Source organism: Alligator sinensis, unplaced genomic scaffold (assembly GCF_000455745.1).
Source record: "Alligator sinensis unplaced genomic scaffold, ASM45574v1 scaffold745_1, whole genome shotgun sequence".
Taxonomy (NCBI): Eukaryota; Metazoa; Chordata; order Crocodylia; family Alligatoridae; genus Alligator; species Alligator sinensis.
In genome coordinates this window covers 1,829,662-1,850,733 of record NW_005842119.1, presented here as the reverse complement: position 1 = coordinate 1,850,733, position 21,072 = coordinate 1,829,662, and the positions used below count along the sequence as shown (strand labels likewise).

The 21,072-nt window shown below is 40.4% G+C and overlaps 1 protein-coding gene across 1 annotated transcript in view; it reads right to left on the bottom strand.

Moving 5' to 3' along the window:
* PI4K2B (phosphatidylinositol 4-kinase type 2 beta) overlaps positions 1-21,072 on the bottom strand; it is a 44,125-nt gene that overhangs the window by 4,799 nt on the left and 18,254 nt on the right. The window contains exons 4-10 of the mRNA XM_025205574.1: positions 15,088-15,288; positions 12,209-12,340; positions 10,930-11,083; positions 9,255-9,322; positions 8,555-8,654; positions 5,609-5,742; positions 3,567-3,626 (exon numbers count right to left, since the gene is read on the bottom strand). Coding sequence (XP_025061359.1) covers positions 3,567-3,626; positions 5,609-5,742; positions 8,555-8,654; positions 9,255-9,322; positions 10,930-11,083; positions 12,209-12,340; positions 15,088-15,288 — 849 coding nt within the window. The remainder of the gene's footprint in view (positions 1-3,566; positions 3,627-5,608; positions 5,743-8,554; positions 8,655-9,254; positions 9,323-10,929; positions 11,084-12,208; positions 12,341-15,087; positions 15,289-21,072) is intronic.

Genomic DNA, 21,072 nt, shown 5'->3' with positions numbered 1-21,072 from the left:
ATACCAATGGCCAATTATTAACCAGCCATAACAGCCAATACTGATTCAATAGCCAATTTACAGGAATGCAGCCGAGCAGCTTGGAGGGCGCCGTCACGGGGCGGGGGGCGGGGGGGGGGGGGGGAAGAAGGAGGGCAGCGGGTGCAGATCAAGGCCCCCACAGTAAAGGAGGGAGTGGGGTAGGGGCAGGTGCTGCCCAGCCAGCGTGGTGAATGCAGCCAAGGCTGGAAGTGGGATGGAGCCATGGGCAGCTTAACAGGGGGCACCTCCCTACAGCTGCACACAGGGGAGCCATGGGAGGCATGTGCCCCCTGATTTTTGCGTGGGGTGAGGGTGGGCTACCTGCTGCAGGCTTGGGGCCAGGTGCTGCGCCAGCTTCTTCCTGGCAGGGGGGTTGGGCTCTGAGCCAGCAGGGGTGGGGCAGGTGGCAATGGCACTGGGAGGGGCAGCTATGGGGAATTTTCAGGTGGCTATAGCCTACCCCATAGCCACCATCCTGCCCATCTCACCCCCACCCACTTGGAGCCCCCCCCAGTCCAGCCCCCACCCCCGCTGCCAGGAAGAGGCCAGCACCCCTGGCTCTGAGCCTGCTCTTGCCCCATGCACAAATCCTGAGGGGCATATGCCCCCCATGCCTCCCCTTTGAATGTGCAGTGGCAGCAAGCTGCACCACCCCTCCCACGCCACCCGTGGCTGTTCTGCTTTTGGCCCCAGAGTTGCATGCACTGCCCTGGCTGGGCAGCGCTTGCCCCTGCACCACTCCCTCCCTCACTGAGGTGGGTGGGGAAGGCCTTGATCTGACCCTCCATGCCCCTTCCCTCCCCCATGCCCCCTTCCCCACACAGATTTACCAGCAGGACACTGCTCTCCAAGCTGCCACACTGCATTCCCAGCCGTATGCATGCTACAGCTTCATGAATGCACGCAGTCGGTGACATTAATCGGCTACACCGGCTAAAAAAAAAAAAAAACAAAAAAAAAACACACACCACAATTTCCGATCACATTAATTTTCCTTTTAACTGGTGCCGATCAGGTATGCAACCAATATATTGGTGTACTTTCAAAAGATACGGTAGAGCCCCATTATCTGGCCCCTGGTACTACCTGTTAGTTTTGAAGTCTACCCACAAGCAGTACATGGGATGCAGAGGGCCCTGCATGCTGCACGTGGCACCCACTGGCACCTACTCCAGCACGTGTCAGATGCAGCGGCGTGTCCCAGAGTGGCCACCACATGCAGTGCAGCCACGGAGGACCCGCTGCATGCAGCAACTAAAGTTACCAAAGGCAGATTGTGCAGATTAACCATCTTTCCATTGCCTCAGATTATGCTGATAGCATATCTGAGATAGACGGAAGCAATAGTCAAAGAGCTTGATGTGCACAAGCTGAGGGCACCAGAATTCTGAAAGACCTGGCATACAGAAGTTACAGGTCTGGTAAGAAGGATTTTTAATAAATCTCTCAACTTAGAGGTGGTACCATCTGACTGAAAAACAAGAAATCAAGAACTCCTAGGGACTGTTCTAGCCACTACTTGCCCCTCCTGTACTTGGATCCAATTGCTGGCACGAGGGTCAGGAAGTAGAAGATGTAGGCTTCAGGTAGATTTTCTAAATGTGTAGCTTGCAGTGAATGTCTGAGTTCTGAACACACTACAGAAAGGGTCAGGATAAGAGGAGGCCAGTTCCCAGGGCTGAAAGGTTAGCAGTGCTTCCTTATGGGGGTGCAGCTAGACTGCTGCCAGGAGAAAAAGCTTAAGTATTTTTGGTATAGATGGTCCATGTACATGAGCTCAAGAGCAGTCTGATGGTCAGCTTAACTAGCAGTGTAGACTTACCCCAAAAGAGCTTGGTTTAGGCTGGCAAATACTGGTGGAGGGGAGAGCTGGTGATGCTAAAGGACAATATTGGCGTACAAACAAGTGGGGATAAACTGGCTGTGAATAATTTCCCACCCCACCCCCCATCTTAAAATCAGGAGAATCTTCCCAACTCCCTAATGAATGAGATTTTGGAGTAGTCTTTCCAACGGGGGTAGTAGCTGGCCTAACAATGCCACCTGGATCCACCCGTTACTCCAATTTATACATCCAGTCACCCATTCTTCAATGGACATCCTGAATTCTTTGTACCTAGATTATGAATTCTGCATTTTGCTACACTCAAACATCTTTGGTTTGAATGGGTCAAAATGACATGATCTCTGGACAGATTGTTCTATCTGACCACCCAATGCTTATAGTTTAAAACTACAGTTTGCATTTCACCAGCAAATTTTGTCTACTTTATCCTACTTCCAGATCATTACTGGATTTTTTAAAAACAACATCAGGTCCAGTATAGATCAGTGGAGACCCCACTAGAAAACACGTACATACATTGATTGTTATCCAGTGAGAACAGCTTTCTGAGATTTTTTTAGTTAGCTGCTTCTTAATTTACTGAGTGTTGCATCAATAACTATAGTTCCCATACGTATACCATACATATAAAAATGCAAATCAGGTTTTACAAGACCCATTTTCCATAAAACAAAAAATCAGTGTCCAAGTCTTGTTAATTAGCATGCAGACAGTGTCAACTGAAAATAGCAACTTTAGCAGAAACCTGACCAGTTTACAAGTATCTCATTGGTGGTTATATATAGGACAGATTACTTGGAGTCTCCTCCACCCCATGTTTTTTGTTTTTTTGTTTTTTTTAATGAAAGTAATTTTATTAAGTGACTGATGCAAAATGAGAACAGCTTGTGTATTACAAGTCAGTTTGTTCAGTATATTGACAGTGTTGTACTTCTGTGGTATGCAAGAAACATAACAAAATAATAAGAACCATTTTCTATACATATTTTAATAGTCTCAGAAGCAGGCATGTGTAGGTTTCCTGAAACTTCTAATAAATTGTCTGAGCATCCTAAAAAAATGGATAACACTCTGATCAAAATCCAGTTTTAAAACAGAACTATAATGTACTTCCAGTATAGCACCACACTGAAGTGAAACGTAATGTTTAAATCCAAAGGAGTAAACATTTGATAAAAATTATTTATAAAGTGTCTCTGATGGTTTCTCTTAGTATGTGTTAGACCTCAAAATATAGTCTTCTGATAAAGTCACATACTTAAGAATAGATGGAGTCTCCTGAATGTCCTAACTCTCTTAAATTTAACTACCAGGCTAATTTAGTTTCTCAATTGTTGATTTACCTGCATGCCAATTTCCTCAAAACATATATATTTTTTCAAGTTGCATATTGTATTTTAGTAAACAGTGTTGTGAATTTTCAGTACATTTGATTTTATAACCATTTTGTGCGTTAAAGGGGTTTGTTCTAGCACAGTAAACTGGTAACACTAGAAATAATTCTTTATCTACAAACAGCAAATTGGCAAAACCAATATCAATATAAGCTTCCTACTGCCTCATTCATAAGATAGTGGGAACCGTGTCTAAATGAATGTGTATGTTCAGTCATCCTGCCATCTGTCTGCACTTCAGAGATGCTATCTATGCACCTGTATGTACAGCACTCCTTGTTAAGGAATCTAATAATTAGCCTTACCTGTCCCCGCATCACAGACATTTGGTTTTCAAAAGTAGCCTTGTCAAATCCTTTATCCGTCTTTACTCAAAGTAAATAATAAAAAGATGAGTTATTTTCAGACTATTTTTAAAAATTACATTTCTTAGGAACTAAGTAACCAATAGTTTTTATCCCAAAAAACATAACTGCACTATAAAAATTTAAGCATATGTTTGAGACCAACTAAAATCAGAAAGTATATTTCAACTACAAAACAGCAAACGTTATTGCTTGGGAAGGCAGACTGACAGTACTTAGACACTTAAAAGGATACTGTCAACATAAAAGCAATTCCAAGTCTTAAGTCTTCTCTGTGGATTTGCAGCCCTGTTTTCAAATATTTCTCTATGTAGAAGAGCCACAGAAAGAAAACTATAGACAGGAAACAGCAAAAGGTAGCTAACCAAAGCAATGCATATGTGCACAAAGTAAAAGATGACAGTTCCCCTATTTTTTCCATTATAATATTAAGGATTACCTCTAATAGCTAATAACATTTCTAATAAAAGTACAAAATTTCTGTAAAAAAATATCACTTTAAGGCTTTACAGGATTATAGCAATGGGCAAGATTACAAGCTAAATACCAGGGGTGTGCAAAGCAAGCAGTATTTGATTTGGATTTGGCCCAATTTGGGGGACAGTGATTCAATTCACCGATTCAGATCACTGTCCAAAAATCGATTTGGCTGAATCTGAAGATTTGATTCTGATTCGGAGAATCAGTGATTCAGCCACAGACACAGATTTAAATGTTTTTGCTATGTACCACAGCGTACAAGGTGAGGCTCGTAAACGACGAGATGCTGGGGCAGATGGAGCAACTTCTGGGTCTGCCACCAAGAGTGTGGGGGACCCCCCCGCCACGCTCCCACTGGATGCTCCATCTGCCCCATCATCTCAGTGTTCACAAGCCGCACCTGGTACCTTGAGGTACATAGAAAAACAAAACAAAACATAAATCTGTCTATTGTTGAATCTCTCCAAACTGAATCGAAGGCTTTGATTCGGGTCTCCTGATTCAATTCAGATTTGGAGATTCGGCCACCAAACTGAGCCAAATCTCCTCCAAATCAAGTCAGTAACCGAAGGTTCACACAGCCCTATTAAACTTGATCTGAGCCTTCAAGAGACAAAGAAGCAATTTCTACCTTTCTACCTTTCCACTCAAGTCTGACCTACAGGGACTTCCTGTAAAGGACAAGGAAACACCCCAGGCTCCACACCCATTAAATTCTCAGCACTAATGTATTACAACAGAAATGCCAAAGATGATACTGGTATTTTGAACATATTGGGGTCAGACAAATACAAAATTACATTAACAAACATGTTTCAGGACCACTGTTCTTCAAATAAATGCATGTATATAATTGCAAGCTGTGTGTTGTACTGAATGGCCCCTCTCCCCTTGGCCCTGGGTCCTCAGGAATATTCAGCGTGTAAGATACAAATTTATGAATTCTAATACTAATGCAAGTTGCCCTTATCAAGATTTTAATTGTATGAGGAATATTGCTAATAAATCAGAGTAAAAGGAGGCCTACATACACATATATACTGCAGTACACAATTTGACATGTTAGGTATCTGTAAATCCATTCTTGAATAGATTCCAGATTTTAAATGTCACTTTGAAGACAAATAAAATAAGATTTAAAATACCTGAAGCTACATTGAATGAAGCACTTTTCCCAAGCTACAGAAATTTATTCGAAGTAAGTATTCACAGGCATCTTAAAGTGATAAATTTATATTGATGCTTACTTAACTTTAGCTGATAAAGGCTATTAAAAGGCTATTTAATAGCATTAAAAGGCTATTAAAGCTCATTTCTAGCCATTTCACTTTTCTTACACAATGATTCAGTGAAAAACATTTATATATCCTCTACTATTTGTATCCTAGCACTGGAGCTAAAGTAGTATCACAGGGAAAAACAGTTGTTTAAGTTTTCCTTCCATGTTCAAGTTAACTGTTAAAAATCACTGGAGTAGCTATTTTATTAGTCAGAGGACTCACCTTAAATAATTCATAAAGATCTTCACAAAGATCCTGTACAAAGTTCATGTCAGAAATGCGAGGGAGAATTAAATCTCTGGTCTCTTGGGAGAAAGGAACTTTTGCTTGAGAAAGCCAAGCCCAATGAAATGGATCTAATTGAAAAAAAAAAAAATTGTTGAATTTCTTGATCATCAATAGGAAGAAATTAGAGGTTCTAGTACTCTCTAATCAAAATAACCTTCAATTAGCTATCACAATTCTAAATCATTTGGTAACTTAACTGCTAGCTGACAGAAGTTATATTCACATGAACCTTATTCCCAATTTGTTTGCTATTGTTACATTCATTGTTTGGCCAGAATTACAAGTTAAAAACGATGGCCACAAAGGCTTCAGCTTTTCATGAAGTACAAAAGAAATTAAAACGTATTTATAGTAATAAATATTTAATTGAAGAAATAAGGGTGGAAAAGTATCATTAAAATACGGAATGCAATATATACCAGTGACTGGCTGCAGGCCTGACTGACTCAATTCAGGTCAGAGGGAGCCAGGTGCTAGGACCCAGCCACTACCACCACATTTGCCTGTCCTTGGCATAGAGAAAGCACCTACAGCTAGCACTTTTCCCCAGGGCTACATGGGAAAGTAACTGATGTCAAAGCCCTGTATCAAAGGCTGGATCAAATGGCCAGCCCAGAGGTTGCCAACCCCTGCCACTGACTGGCAAAGCAGAGACTTTTCTCCATCAATCATAGGTATGCAATTTGTGCATGAGCGATATAGCATCTGCAACAAAATAAGCTTTTCAGATATTTGACTCCTAGGTAGGGGTGCACCAAGAATTTTATTGGCCGATATCAATAGCCGATTATTCATCAGGTATGTCGGCTGATACCGATCCGGTAATTTATTTACAGGAGCACAGCTGGGCAGTATGGGGAGCAGTGCCTTGCAGGTAAGTCTGTGGAGGGGAAGGGGTGTGGGGGAGCCAATTATAGCCCCCATGGTGAGGGAGGGAGTGGGGCAGAGGCAGGGACTAGAGCTGGGTGGGGGTGCTGCCCAGCAAGGGTGGTGATACAGGGTGCCTATGTAGGGCTAGCTGGCAGGCAGCCCCTGCAATGAGGCACCCTACAATCCAGCCAGTTGGGGAGCAGCACATGGAGAACTTTCTTGCAGTAAATGATATTTTCTTGCACTCTATACTACCTTTTTTTCCTGTGGGGGTGTTTTTTGCTACTGGGAAATCCCAGTAGCAAATTTTGCCCCAGCACTGCAAATTAGCAACACTGCACAAAGTTTAAATGTGCAATGTGTGCGGTTTGTGGTACCCCAAACCAAATGTGCCTGCATGTACGGACATAGCCCTGTTCTTCAACTTATTCAGATTTTGCCCCCCACCCCAAGTAGCTTGAATAATTTAAAAAAAAAAAAGATATAATACTAACAAATCTTTTCTTAATGTATTAAGCTGTAAAGTCAACACCTTTATAAAAGCAAAATGTTATGTTCTTGATATAGTAGGGCTTTAGGTTAAAAAGACAGAAGTTCTGAACACCAAAACTAAAGATTTTGAAGTATACCAAGATGAATGTTTAGTTTGACAAGTACTGCATTAATCTTTTCCAACTCCAGCAGAGAGTTCCAAAGCTGCTTACATGAGGAGATTTGTAACCAGTTATACTGAACCAAAAAATTGTAATCCTCTTTAACCTTAGTGTACCTCTACATTTCACTCACAGAATTTACTGCAGCTTAATGACAGATGAGCTAGTTCCAGTCACAGTGGCAGTTTAGCCTCAACTGCATGAAGCTTATTTACCCTACTTCTCAGCAGGGTGAACTGGACCATGCTGAGCCAGTGGTCTATCTTCAGTTACACAATTAGTTCCCTATAAAGCAGTGGTGGTCAGCCTACAGCTGGCAGGCTAGATCTGGCCCATGGAGCCCTATCATCTAGCCTGCAGTGCTCTCCACAGTTCAGAAACTTGACAGCAAGGGAGCAGTAGCAGCTCTGTGAGCCTTGAGTTGGTTTGGGCCTGAGCAGCCCACAGCTGTATCAGGCAGGCAAACCCACAGCTGAACTACCTGCACACCAGCCCCAGACCCCAACCCCATGCTGGAATCACACCATGCCTCTCATCCAGCTTGCAGGGTCAGATAAATTGAGTATCATTTCAGTAACTCTAGCTTGGTGCTCTCAACACTGTATTGGAGGTAGTCACAACTACAGTACTGTGAAACTAAAGGTGCATCTATATTTAGTCTGTTCAGGCTTTTTACTAAAAACTACCTTAACCTCTGCATCACAGAAATGCAATATATGTGCCACTTTCTGAGCCAAGTAGGTAGGCAGCTGCCTCTGTCAGATGCTGCCAGCGCTAGAAGCCAAAAGGTCCAATCCTGATGGCCCCCTCTACTCTTTTTGGCACCCCACCCTACCAATTCCAGGGCTCTTTTGTTGTTAGCCATTTCCCTTCTCCACCTTCCCGCCATCAAGCACCAGCCATGTTTGGGTGTCAAAAGGGAGAAGTAACTAAAGGAGAGAAAAATAAGGAAGGGGGATGGGGGGAGGAAGTTAAAAGAGGTCGGGGTGGGGGGAGAGAACAACAATAATTCAGAAACATAATATAATCAATAAAAGTTGACAGCTGCCTACAGCACCTGGGATTCCCAGGTGAGTTTTGCCAGGCCCAGTGCTATTTAGCTTCCAAGATTGAAGTAGGCACCACAAGCACCAAGCAGGGGGAAGAAAAAGGGAGGCGGGGGTTAACAACTTAACTTTGAGTTTAAAAACTGAGTTTAAAGCTTTGGAGTTTTAACAACTTAAAGCTGTTGAAGAGGAGAAAAAAAAAATGACTACAGTGAAACGGTCTTCAAGAACTAATCTAAGAATGCCAATTTAATAGTTACTTTTATTTTTAATAGTTAAAAATAAAACAGATTAAAGAACATAATACTCACATGCTCTCCACTCATCAGGATGTTTAAAGGGAAAAGCTAAACCATTGTCAATTGCAGCAATTTTAATAATAGATTCTTTACTAGTAGTCCAATGGATATCCTGGGGGGAAGTATTTTCAAATTAGTAATGATTTACACACACAAAAATATTTTAAAAATGCATTAAGAGTTTTAAAATAGAGTTGTGTTAGTGACCCACTACAGTGCCTAATTAGTGACAACACTATGGTTTTACTCTTTACAGAGTCTAAACATTATGTGAAAGTACCCAAAAATCAAGCCAGAACGTAGGCAGTTAAGGTTTGCCTACACTTTCCTGTAAATGTGTCACCAAAATAGACACATCAAGACAACCAGAAGACCTAATGTAAATATAAAAGCAAAACTGCACCCAAAATAGAGGAACAGAGTATAATGGACCCAAGGGACTGTGTTTTTATACAAGTGGACAACTATTATTATAAAACGTGTGCTGAAAAACCTTCCTATTTATTAATATAAAGGTAATCCCCACTGTTATAATCAAAACAATCAAATTAAATTCAATCCTAGAGGCATACCTATACATTTGTTCTGAATTACTGCAATATCAGAATCAGATTCCTAGATAAGGAATACCATACAACAAATTACTTCAGCCTGTAAAAAAGCTCAAAATTATGCCTTGACATTAATTTTTGAAAACATAGTTTTTCCTTACCTTATCCGATAGGTCAATTCCATCAGCTTCTTTTTCATATCTAACTAACCAGTTATCATTGCCCCTGTCTTTAAAAGGGAGAGTATATATGTGATATTTGTAAAACAATTTTTCAAAATAGTATATAACAATTTCAATTAAACTGAAAATATTTGCTAAGAGATCCAACAAAAAATATCACCTAAATACGTTTCCAACATGAAATCTCATTTAGATTCTGTAGAATTTGTGGTATTAGACCATAAAATGGGATTGGAAAGATGATTAAAAAGTTTTTATGAAACTTTTTCCCATTTTGAATTGAACTGTGTATTCCTGGCTTGCATTCCCCCTAACCAGCTGAGCATACTGCACAATATCAAGGAGGACAGCAGAAATCACTTTGACCTATATAGTCAGAACCAACTGCATGTATGGGTTCTCTGTCAGTGGAAAACTGTTGTACCGGTGGCAGGATCAACCATAGATATTTAAAAATGAATCCCATTTGAAAACTTCGGCTAACCACCCAAAAAGGGGAAAATGACTCGTGCAAAATATCTGTGAAATAGGTAAATAAGGAAGTCATCTTCAATTCTGAAAAAACTGTTGCTTCTTCTTTCATAGGGTCTGCTGGGTAGAAAAGGAACTGTGTTGCTACAAAAGGCTGTTGTTGGGCAAAAGTGGTCTTCTAGAGACTTGGAGGAGTATCCAGACACTGAATCTTTTTGTTGTTCTACAATAATTAAGTGGATGCTTTTTTTTTTTTTAAAAAAAAAAAAACAAACATACTTTAAACATAGTCCTCTAATGAGTCCATAAACAGTAAGGTTTGGAGGTACTAGAGAGTTTAGCTACTGACTAGGTTAGCAGACTATAGTAGAGGCTCACAAGCACTAGAGTCTTATCCTAAAACATTCTACCCTCAGTCTGCTTCTCCCCTTTTGAGTGTGCTTCATCTGTATAGACACTGAAGACAGGAAAGGAAAAAGGAAACTACAGAAAGAGGGTATGAAAAAGACCAACAGTAAAGGAGGGGACATCTACGTTGATAGACTTTTGTACTCAATAAGGAAACTGACCCTCCTACATATTCAAGTACAGGGCTACACAGAAGCACAGTAGGAGTCATGGGAGGCCATATTTCCCAGCTCTCTTTCAGTGCCTGACAATACTGAACACCAGTTCTTTAGCAAAAAGTACACTTAGGCTGCTTTATACTTCCACTCAATAGAAGTATCTGACAACAATGGCTTCTCTTTCAAAAATCCAGTATCCTTCGGACCTTAGAATATGAGAAGTAGAACGTGAAGGCACGGGTTCTGCCAGACATCAGATTTCCCTTAATGACTTCAGAAGTGAAGCAAGACAACAGCACTCATTAAAACAAAAACCCACACTTCATCTCTTAACTTATGTTTGACTTAATACATATTGCTCTTACCTCTCAATAGTTTTTCCAAAAAGGAAAAAATGAAACAAAAAAATAAATTGCTTATGTAGCTACTGTGATGCTTAATAAGTTTTAAAGACTGCTGAAGCTAAAATACTTCACATGCTCACATAAAAAAATTCTAGCCTGCAGTCTTTGGAAAAGCAAACAAAACATTTAGAAGAAGGTTACATTCAATCAGCTCTACTTATTATTTCTGTCTCAAGCAAATAGATATAAAGTAAGTGATAGTCTGATAAGTACCTGTATTTCTGATGACATAATCCAAGGTAACCAATCTCTCAAACTGTGACTGAAATTGTTTCCTAGTATTCTCAGGTAAAGGATCAGTTTCAAATTTCCTGAGCCAGTACTCAGCTTCCTTATATCCCTCAACAAACAGTTGGAAGGAGCCAACCTGAAATTTCAAAAACCTGATTTAGAGAATATTCTCAAGTAGATTAAGTTTAAAAGTGAACTGAAAAAGCTGATGAGATCTTTATAAGTTCTGAACTCAAGAATTAAACACATTGCTTCCTGCAGACAGCTATAAAAACTAGGTTTTTTTTCTAGAAAGTTCAGAGTAATTACCACGCTCCAGCAGATTCAATTAATTGAGTCTGCTCCGACACGCTGTAGTTACAGTACACCAGAACAGCCTCCCTGCACATGTATAGGAGCCCACTGAGTCTGGAGAAGAAAACAAAAAACAAAAAAAACCCACACCTGGGAGGGCTCTATATGTGGGGGAGAAGCACAGAGAAAGTTTGAAAGGATGAAAGACTTTACTTTGTTTGAGAAAAGGCTGCACTTACAAACCCATATGTGGGTTCATATGATTCTTCCAGGGGGAGCCTGCAAAACATTTATCCTATGGACAGAAGTTCTTGGGCACCTGCATGTTGCAGCTGAGTCATAAGTCTGTGCTTTTGCTTGACTTACAAAAGAACACTGCAGGAAGATTTGGTGAATGCAAGAAAAGAATGTTGTTCTTATGGGATTTTGCTTAGAAAGGCAGGAGACAGTAAAAGAAGGAACACATGGCGGGACATAAAATAAGGAATCAAAATAAAGAAAATAATGATTGAAAGAAAGATTGAAAAGCTTGGGGCAGATATAAGAGGGTACAACAAGAAAGAGAGGCAGAGGAAGAACAGCACAGTATAAAAAAAGATATTGAGAGAAGACAGACAAGGCAGAGAAAGGTAACTTATAGGAAGGAAAAGGGCATAAGCAAAGAACAAATGTAAAAAGAGACGATACATTTCTCCCTTAAAAGGAAGTGTTCTTCCTTAACAGAAAAATATAGATGTACAATGATGTAATATAGCTATTAAAAAAAAATTATCAACAAATGGGATAAATTTTGCCACTTGAACCAAAGTTTGTATACAGTTACCCCTTTCACTTGCTGTTGGTCTTCTGATTGAACAGATCTTGAGGCAGTGAAGTTACTTACAAATGCCCTGGCTTTGATCCAGTGTGCACAGACACAGGCAGTAAAAATCAACAAACTCTGACAAATCATCTTAGAAGAGCTTACCTTAGGAGGTAATCCAATCCGATGAAATTTTTTAGCAACTTTTGGCACTTTTTCTAAAGCATATTTTTTGCCTCTTGATTTTGCACGATCTATTGCATTGTAGTTAAAAGTCTCACTGACAAGCCAGACGACCTTAAAATACAAAGTTAAAAGCTTGGGACTGCCTTTTATTTTGATTTTAATTATAGATGTATAATAAAGTACATTACCAATTGCTATAGATAAGTCAAGACAACAGAATGCTTCCTGAACCCACACACTGAATGGGGTGAATACACATACAATATTGTGGCCAAACATGTAAATGCACACTGGACAGAATGTTCTAAATTAATTATTCTTACATGGATCCCTGCTTGCCAGTGTGCAATAATTTTGTATTACTATTACATACAAGAATCTATGTTGGGTTGACAAAGTCAGACATCTGGAAGTTAGACAATGCCAGAATTAAGACTACTAAAGCAGCCCTGATTGTCCTTTTGGCTCATTAGTCTTCAATTTCATGATAAATACTATTCCTTCCCATAGATCCCCGAGTCTCATTTACTGCATAGGTTGTGGAACAAACTAGGAACTAATCAAGCCATGAATGAGAATGTTTGGCTGCAGAACTCTTACCTCCAGTAGTCTGACATACTGCAGTGAATGACAGGACTGCACTAAAAACATGACACTATGCCTAAAGAAGCTGAATGCTGCACTGGATAATTGGATATTATCACTATCTCTGCTTCAGAAATCCTATACGATTCCAAAGTCATCACTTAGACAACATACATAAGTTCAGTTTCTACCAGGAGAACTGCCACTCTCCCAGTAGAAAACAAAAAAGTGTTCAAGAGCAAAAAATGGCAGCTCAGAGAAAAACCCAGGAACAACTAGGGTTAAAATAGCTTCTGGGAGAGTTTCTTCAGGGAAGTAATGTCTGCACACTTTCCCCTGCCTTAACTTCTGAAGACCAGGAGGAATGGAGCCAGAGGAAATGCTCCCATGACTGCCTGAGATGAGGTCACCACAATCTGGAGGTGTGGTGAGCAGCTGCTCCCCATCTCCCATCTGCTGGAGGGGAGGGGAAGAGCTGCCCCAGCTCTCTCACACAGGAGTTGCCAATGTGAGAAGCAGGCAGGGGCTTTGCGCCAAGCCACTCCCTCTGCTTGGCTCCCAGAGTACAGAGAACAAGACTATTTTCCTGCCAGGGACAACAGGGAGCATTGCCACCGTGGGAGAATGCCACTCTCCTGCTAATCAGCTGCTTGGAGGCAGTCTCACGGGGCTGGAATCCTCCCAGGGGTATCTGCAGCATCTGGTGTATTTCAGCAGCTGCCAAATTCCAGTTGACAGCCTGCCATGCCCCCTTTCCAGGCAGAGGAAAGAACTGGCTGTCAATTAATGGACTATCATATGAGCAGAGCTGGCTTACAAAGCAGCTTTCTAATGCCTCCTGCCTGGAGAGCTTGTCTGTGAAGCTCTCCAGCAAGGGGGTCAGATTATTTATACAATAATACCTTCAATGTACACTTTAGTTTGCTATTTCATTTACACATGGCATTTTAAAATATATATACACTTCATACAAAGGAACCACGTAAAACAGTCAGTTTACTAACTGTTGTACAGTGACTATTCTTAACAGCAAATACAGAGTAAAGTGTTTCTCTACCATGTAGATAAAAGAAAAATCTGTTAAATTCAGCCCAACTCCTGGGCTATTTTTCTGTTAGAAGAAATGAGCATCTGCACACAGTCCTAAACCAAGCTGTTAAGCATCAGCCACTACTTGTGTGCTTTTCATTTTGTAGGCACTGATTAAAATTCATAGGGTAGGAATGCTGAATTGCCACAAAGGAGAACATTTAAATTCTTTTATCCTTTCCGATTTTCTAGATGTCTTATTTTTATTGTTCTATTCTTATCTATGTATTTTTTAAATGTGGTGGCCAGAATTGGACCCAGGTGAGACTTCAGGTGAGTGCCCCACATGAGACTTCACCAACAATGAATGCTAGTGTTTTCAAGTACTAACACTGCTGTGAGGACCTTTGAAAAATGGATGAAGTAAATATTAATTTTGTAATCAATGCAGGGTCTGTATGGCATGTATTAAGTAATGGTTCATGGACAACGTCAGTTACGACATTTCCTAACTTGTCAGTGCTTGATTTCATAATCTTAATGCTTTTAACAGTTTTTTTAGTACCACTTATCTGCAGCTGAAAAAGGCAATTCAGATAGGTGAAATCTCTCAGAAATCATACTGATCACTCATACTGAGACATAAGAAGTACATGGACCTTTATACCAATATCACCACTGAAACTCTGGAGTACTTTTACCAATAGTAGGTCACCATCTCTTAAGTACGACTAGAGGGGGTGAGATGTGCACTAGATTGCAGTTGTTTGCTGAAAGCAAAGGAATGCAGAGAGAGTTTCCGGAGGGGAACATGAGTTAGTGCCACTGTGCCCCCAGCATCCTCCCTCTCCCAAGTTGTTATTATTTAACCCTGTTACAATGGCTCAAATAATTCACACTCACTATTCTTATCCCAATACCGATTCATTTTTTCCCCATTTGGGATAGAACAAATACAATCAGTTTAATTCCAGACTGCATGTATTTTGCATCTCTGGGTACATCTACACATGTCCCTATGGCACTGTTGTTACTGTGCCATGTGCACGGTTATTTTTAGCCACTACATCACCACAGTGACACACTATACTGAGGGAGCACATCACTCACTATGGTGACGTAGCTGCAGCATCATGGTTTTTGCCCACAGATGCTACACTGCTGTAGCACATTGCTATGGTGATGTAGCAGCATATGTAGACACGTCCTCTAAGTGCTAGCATGCTAGGTAGTATAAATTTTACCTTAGTTTTTGGTACAACTCCTAGTCCCAACTTGTTATCCACAAGAGAGGCACCAGCTTCTGAAAGGTATCCCTGATTAGGAACAAGACAGCCTCTGCCAAAGCAGCAAGGACAACAAATCTTGTGAAAGTATTTGGTCCATTTTGGATTCAAATGACCATAAGGCTCTTCAGATTTTGGTTTGAATACTCCAATAGTTTTCTATGGAAAAAATGCAAAATTTAAGTCATATGCAGAAAATAATACCAAGTGCAAGAATTTTTCAAGTTGACATGGGAAATTCAGTTTCAAATTTAAAGCAGTTTGCTATCAGTAAATATAGTCTGCTTTACAGCTATTTATTTTAGCCTAAACAATTACATTTCTCATCTTCATTCATAAATTACAGAAACAAATGGCTTGTTTAGAAATGCCATGGATTGAAAGTAAAACTCTTGATCATAGAAGTTTGGGATTTTATTTACATTAAAAAGGGACTGTTGTTTTATAATCTAAATGAAGTTAAGAGTATTATCAGCTGTCTCACGCAGCTGTTAAAAAACCCATGCATCTTTCCTCTCAGTTTGATAGTTCTAGTCAGATTTTTTTTTATACACACCATCATCTCCCCATTAATTTAATGTGTTAAAAACATATATGCAACTATACCAAGAAAAAGGGCAAAATGTGCTAAATACCTACCTAACAGATGTGGGGATTTTTTTAGGTAATATATTTTATTGACCCAACTGCATAGTATATTAGTCTTTTATAGACATGTTGGATATTGTTTTTGGCTACAGTAAGCTTCACATTAAGATCAGTGAGTTTTTTTAAATTTGGTTACATCTCTAATAAGCTGCTGTACATCTCTTGTACAGATGCTTCAGATTCAGTTGCTGAAAATTTGGCAGTGCCTCCAACTGCCAATTCATTCATTTTGAAGACACAAAAAGCTTAGAATGATGTACCTATTATATAAACTGTAAGATATCTTTTAACAGTAAATGTAAAAGTAAACAAACAGTCTGACATTATTTCTAAATTTCAGGAAATCTGTAAGTATGTTCATTAGGGACAATTTTTAACTCCGCTACATAAAGCAACATTGAGCACTAAAAAAACAAAACAAAACTGAAATGAACATAGATACTAACTTATATGAATTATGCGCCTAATGCCAATATTTCCTCAGAGCATGTTTCAACCAACAGCTTTCTGACCATCTTTTGGTAAACTTAAAGTAGGCGTTCAACTCTAGCACCCACCTCCCCCATGTAGCAGAGCTGTTCTTAATCAAAAATGGATAAGCTTCCCGAGGGACAAATGCATCTTCCCTTAGCATTGCTGGGCCTGATCTTTTAATTCAAAATAGATTTTCACCGAGACTCTTACCAGACAAATCAGCTGGTGATTTACAGATGTATTTGTGATTTATACAACACTACTTATTTTCAAAGCAAAAGGGCCTACTAGATACTAAAAATGTCTATTGGATCTCTAGAAGAGACTAGGAGAGGAAATTTACAGGCTCTGGGGAAAAAAAGGTGGAACACTACAAGAGGATATGTTAAACTTGCAAAGAAAATAGTTCAAGTTTCCATTTACCTGTAAAAACTTTGAATTATTCCTTTAAACTGTCTACCAACCAGACTCCCTCAAATACTCCCTCAAAGTAGGGGGAGGTGGGGAAGAGGACAGAGGTATTTGGTTTGTTTCATAGTAGCTAGGGTCAGGAGGGACCTGAACAGATCCCTGACCCCCTGCCACAGGCAGGAATGAATGCTGGGTTCACAAGACCCCAGACAGGTGATCATCCAACTTCCTCTTGAATTTGCCCAAGGGAGGGGCAAAGACCACTTCCCTGGGAAGTTGGTTCCAGATTTTGGCCACCCTAACTGTAAAACATTGCCTTCTGATCTCTAACCTAAACCTATTCTCCATCAGCTTATTACCATTGTTCCTTGTCACCCCAGGTGGTGCTGGGGAGAAAAGGGCTCCGCCTATTTGCTGTTGATCTCCCCATGTGAGTTTGTAGGCAGCCACCAGGTCCCCCCTCAGCCTCCTCCAGCACCAGGTCAGATGTGCTAGTGCCGCCTTCTTCAAACTGTGACAATGTGTCTTTGAAAATAGAGACCTTCAGAAATCAACAAAGGTCCTGATTTACAAAGCTGTTGTGCTGGCCACACTTCTACTGCAGTGAAACCTGGACCATCTACCAACTCCACGTCAAGACTCTCAAGAGCTTTCACCAGTGGTGCGTGTGTCAAATCCTGGGGATCAAATGGGAGGACTGCTGGACCAGTGCGAGCATCCTCCATGAAGCTGCATCCACCAGAATTGAAACCTTGCTCTTGAGAAATCAACTCTGATGGACAGGCCACTGTGACTGGATGTCCAAAAATTGCCTCCCTCACCAGATTCTCTTTTCCCAGCTCTCCATTGGCCAATGCTCAAAGGGCAGTCAAAGGAAATGGTACAAAGATACACTCAAGGTCTCCCTCAAGGACAGAAGCATTGACACCAACGGCTGGGAGGAGCAAGCTGCTGACCATATGGTGTGGCGCCACCTGGTCCACCAAGGCGTGCACCACTTTGAGGCCCAACAACTCGATACCAAGGCGGAACGGCGGCGATGGAGGAAGCAGAAGGAGGCCAACCCAGGGCTGCAAATCCCACTTCCCCACCAACAACATGCCCCCATTGCCAAAGAATGTATATATCCAGAATCAGGCTCCTCAGTCACCTGAGGACCCATCAAGCCCGGCTCCGAGAAACTGCCGATGACAATCTCATGTTATGGAACAGTATAGTATGTGACCCCAGTGTCTTAGACTGTGTGTATCCATTGATAGATGGGACCTCTTTCCCCTATGGTACAGCATCCCTCTCACATATTGCAGTCTACCTGGGTCACTGTGCTTAAGTCTTGCTGGGATGATGTACTCTCTCTCAGATACTATTGGGTTCCTGTTCCATGCATTGTACTCGGCTAACAGTTTGGAGATGGAGCTCAGTTCTGTAACCTGCTCCTCTCTGTGCTATGGAGCTTCAGTTCATTAATGCAACAATGTCACCCCTTCGCCCAAGAAGTATTCTGACCTCTACGTTTTGGATGCCTGCCTGACTCTGTATGCCATTTCTGTCCAGTAATCATGCACATTATTCAACAGAATTGAGCACTGGAATGAGAAAGGAGGAGGGTGTTGGCTTAGAAATGATATTTAAAGGTCTGTTTTTCTTGGGGGGGAGGGGGGGATTGACTTATAGGTATAGATATATATATTATAAGGGTTTAAGATGGGTTTGTTTGTATAAAGACTGAACTTTGCTTTGGAGGACTGGCTGAGGAGGTCCTCATGGAGCAGAGCCTCCTGAGACAAAGTCAGCAGGCTAAGTGATTCACACACATCCCTGTAAATAGAATTGAGCACTGGAATGAGAAAGGAGGAGGGTGTTGGCTTAGAAATGATATTTAAAGGTCTGTTTTTCTTGGGGGGGAGGGGGGGATTGACTTATAGGTATAGATATATATATTATAAGGGTTTAAGATGGGTTTGTTTGTATAAAGACTGAACTTTGCTTTGGAGGACTGGCTGAGGAGGTCCTCATGGAGCAGAGCCTCCTGAGACAAAGTCAGCAGGCTAAGTGATTCACACACATCCCTGTAAATTAAAAAAAAAAAAAAAGCTATATATAGCCTTGTCCTGAAGTCATTAACAAATGTATTTCTTTCATAGGACTGTTAGCTACAAAAAATGGATAAATTTGACAATCAGAAACACAGCCAATTGTATTTTAAGCTGCCACTTACTGGTATTTCTAAGCAGCCTAGATGGAAAACACCAGTTGCAAAACTAGCTTAAATTTCTTCATACCCTATAATTTTCTTTAGAAATTACATCATAAAATGTAGATTTGCACTACTTAGAAAAATAAGGGCAATTGCTTGATTACAGGACTGGACATGTCCTGCTCTAAGTAACATCACAAAACAAACAACACTAATTATAACCTGCATAAGCAAATCCAGGCAGAGTAGGATAATGATGGATTATTTTGTATATTACCATAGGCCATGTCAGAAGGCAAAAGAAACCTGTGAAATCAGCTACACAGTGGTGTACTTCTGAAACAGCAGTAGCAGTGACACTCAGCCTGCCAGTATGTACATATACAGCAGTTTCCCATGGGAATATTGCCTACAGTAGATCAACTCCTGCACTGAAGTTTTAAAAAATGTGTTTGTGAAAAGTCCTAGCAGATATACATTAAAAAAAAAAAAACAAAACTATATTGACTAGCCCTAATTCAGTTCAAGTTTCAATCAGATTTTACTATTTATCCATGTAGCAGTAACTTTTCAAATGGTATCTCTCTATGCTACTGTTCTCCTGTGTACTGTAAAAAAAAAAAATCCTTACAGCGGGTAGCAGTAAGTTTGAATGTGAAAATGTACAACGTGTCAAAGGTCAGAAAGAAAAGTAAAATTACAACGCCAAAACCACTCTGTCCAACAGAGTTTTTAACTAAATTATAAACAATTAACGTTTGTTTAATTCAATATGCCACCAGATTAATATACTGTAAACAGTACACAGCATTTCATCTTGCAGAGGTTTTACTCTGACATTCTTTTTCCTGGAAGTTTCAGGTTATTTCTCTGTAGGATGAACTGGATGCCTACATGCAACACTGATCTGTTAATGTTAATCTAACCACCTTTTTTTTTTTTTTTAAGTACTGCAGAGGATTAACCAGTGTGTACCTGCCTTACAAGCAGCTACCACCACTTGCTGTATGCCTGTTGCTACATGTGTCCACTCTGCTGAGGTAGTACAGGACTGGCCAACAGATTTGGGCATGTGCATATACCCTGTGGCACAGGTAGCCTCTGTGTATGCCAAGCAGCAGACCAGGGAGGGAGCAAGCAGCCGTGGCAGATAGCATTGGGAGCAGAAAACAGAGCAGCAGATTGGGCAGGGAGCACAGGGCAGGAAACAGAAAGCATGGCAGCTGATCAGGCAGAAAAAGGAGGATCAAAAGGGAGGGCATGGAGCTAATTGTGACATGCCTGCCAAAAAAGTTGCCCCCCTACTGTGGTAGTACATGCAATAGCCTCACTCTCCCCAGAGTAACTGAAACCTGATAAATACAGATTTTGGCAAGTCAGCAACAGTTTGATGCAAACTCAGATATCACTTTGAATCGCCTGACTGTCAAATGTGTTTTTGTAACCAACTGAACTTTTAGCATGGACAAAGCCAAAACAGTTTGTTAAAACACTTGAGCGAAAACAAGAAGGCAGCACTAGTTGATTAGTAGGACTAGGGGACCACTGCTTATTTGAATTGTGCTTATTCCACTCGTGCTTTTCATTGTGAATGTATAATGCCAAAATTCTTAGGTTGTAAGTACTGCATAAATATAATACTATTGCAACAAAATGTATATTGCACTGATTTGTTTTGAAAATTGGAATTACTAGCTTTATAATAAGAAAAAATAAAAACCTAAAAAATACTAGACTTAAAGAGAATACAAACAGGTCAACTAACATTATCAATCTAGCAGCAACAGCTCAGAACATTTTTTGATGATCTAGAAACCAAATGTCCTTCTCATATCCCCAGACAGTGGTGCTACATTTGGAAGTTCTACCCATACAAGGAAAACAGCTGAACACAGTCTACCAAATGCATTCTTTGCCATTTATTTTTTTTTTAAAGGGACAAATAAGACCATCCAGACGACCCACGTACAAGAATACCACATAAACACTATTGGGGCGTTTTGGCTGTAGCCATGTTGTCTAAGGACATAGAGAGACAAGGTTCTTTGGGTAAATGTGATATCTTTTATTAAACCAACTAAATATTATAGTTTCCTTCCTCTGGATAGCACAAAGTGGATATCTAAATTTAGATTACTCAAGAAATCTTTGTCCCCTATTGTCCTACAAATCAGCTTAAGCCACTTCTTTACTGATCTTTGGAAAGTTACTGT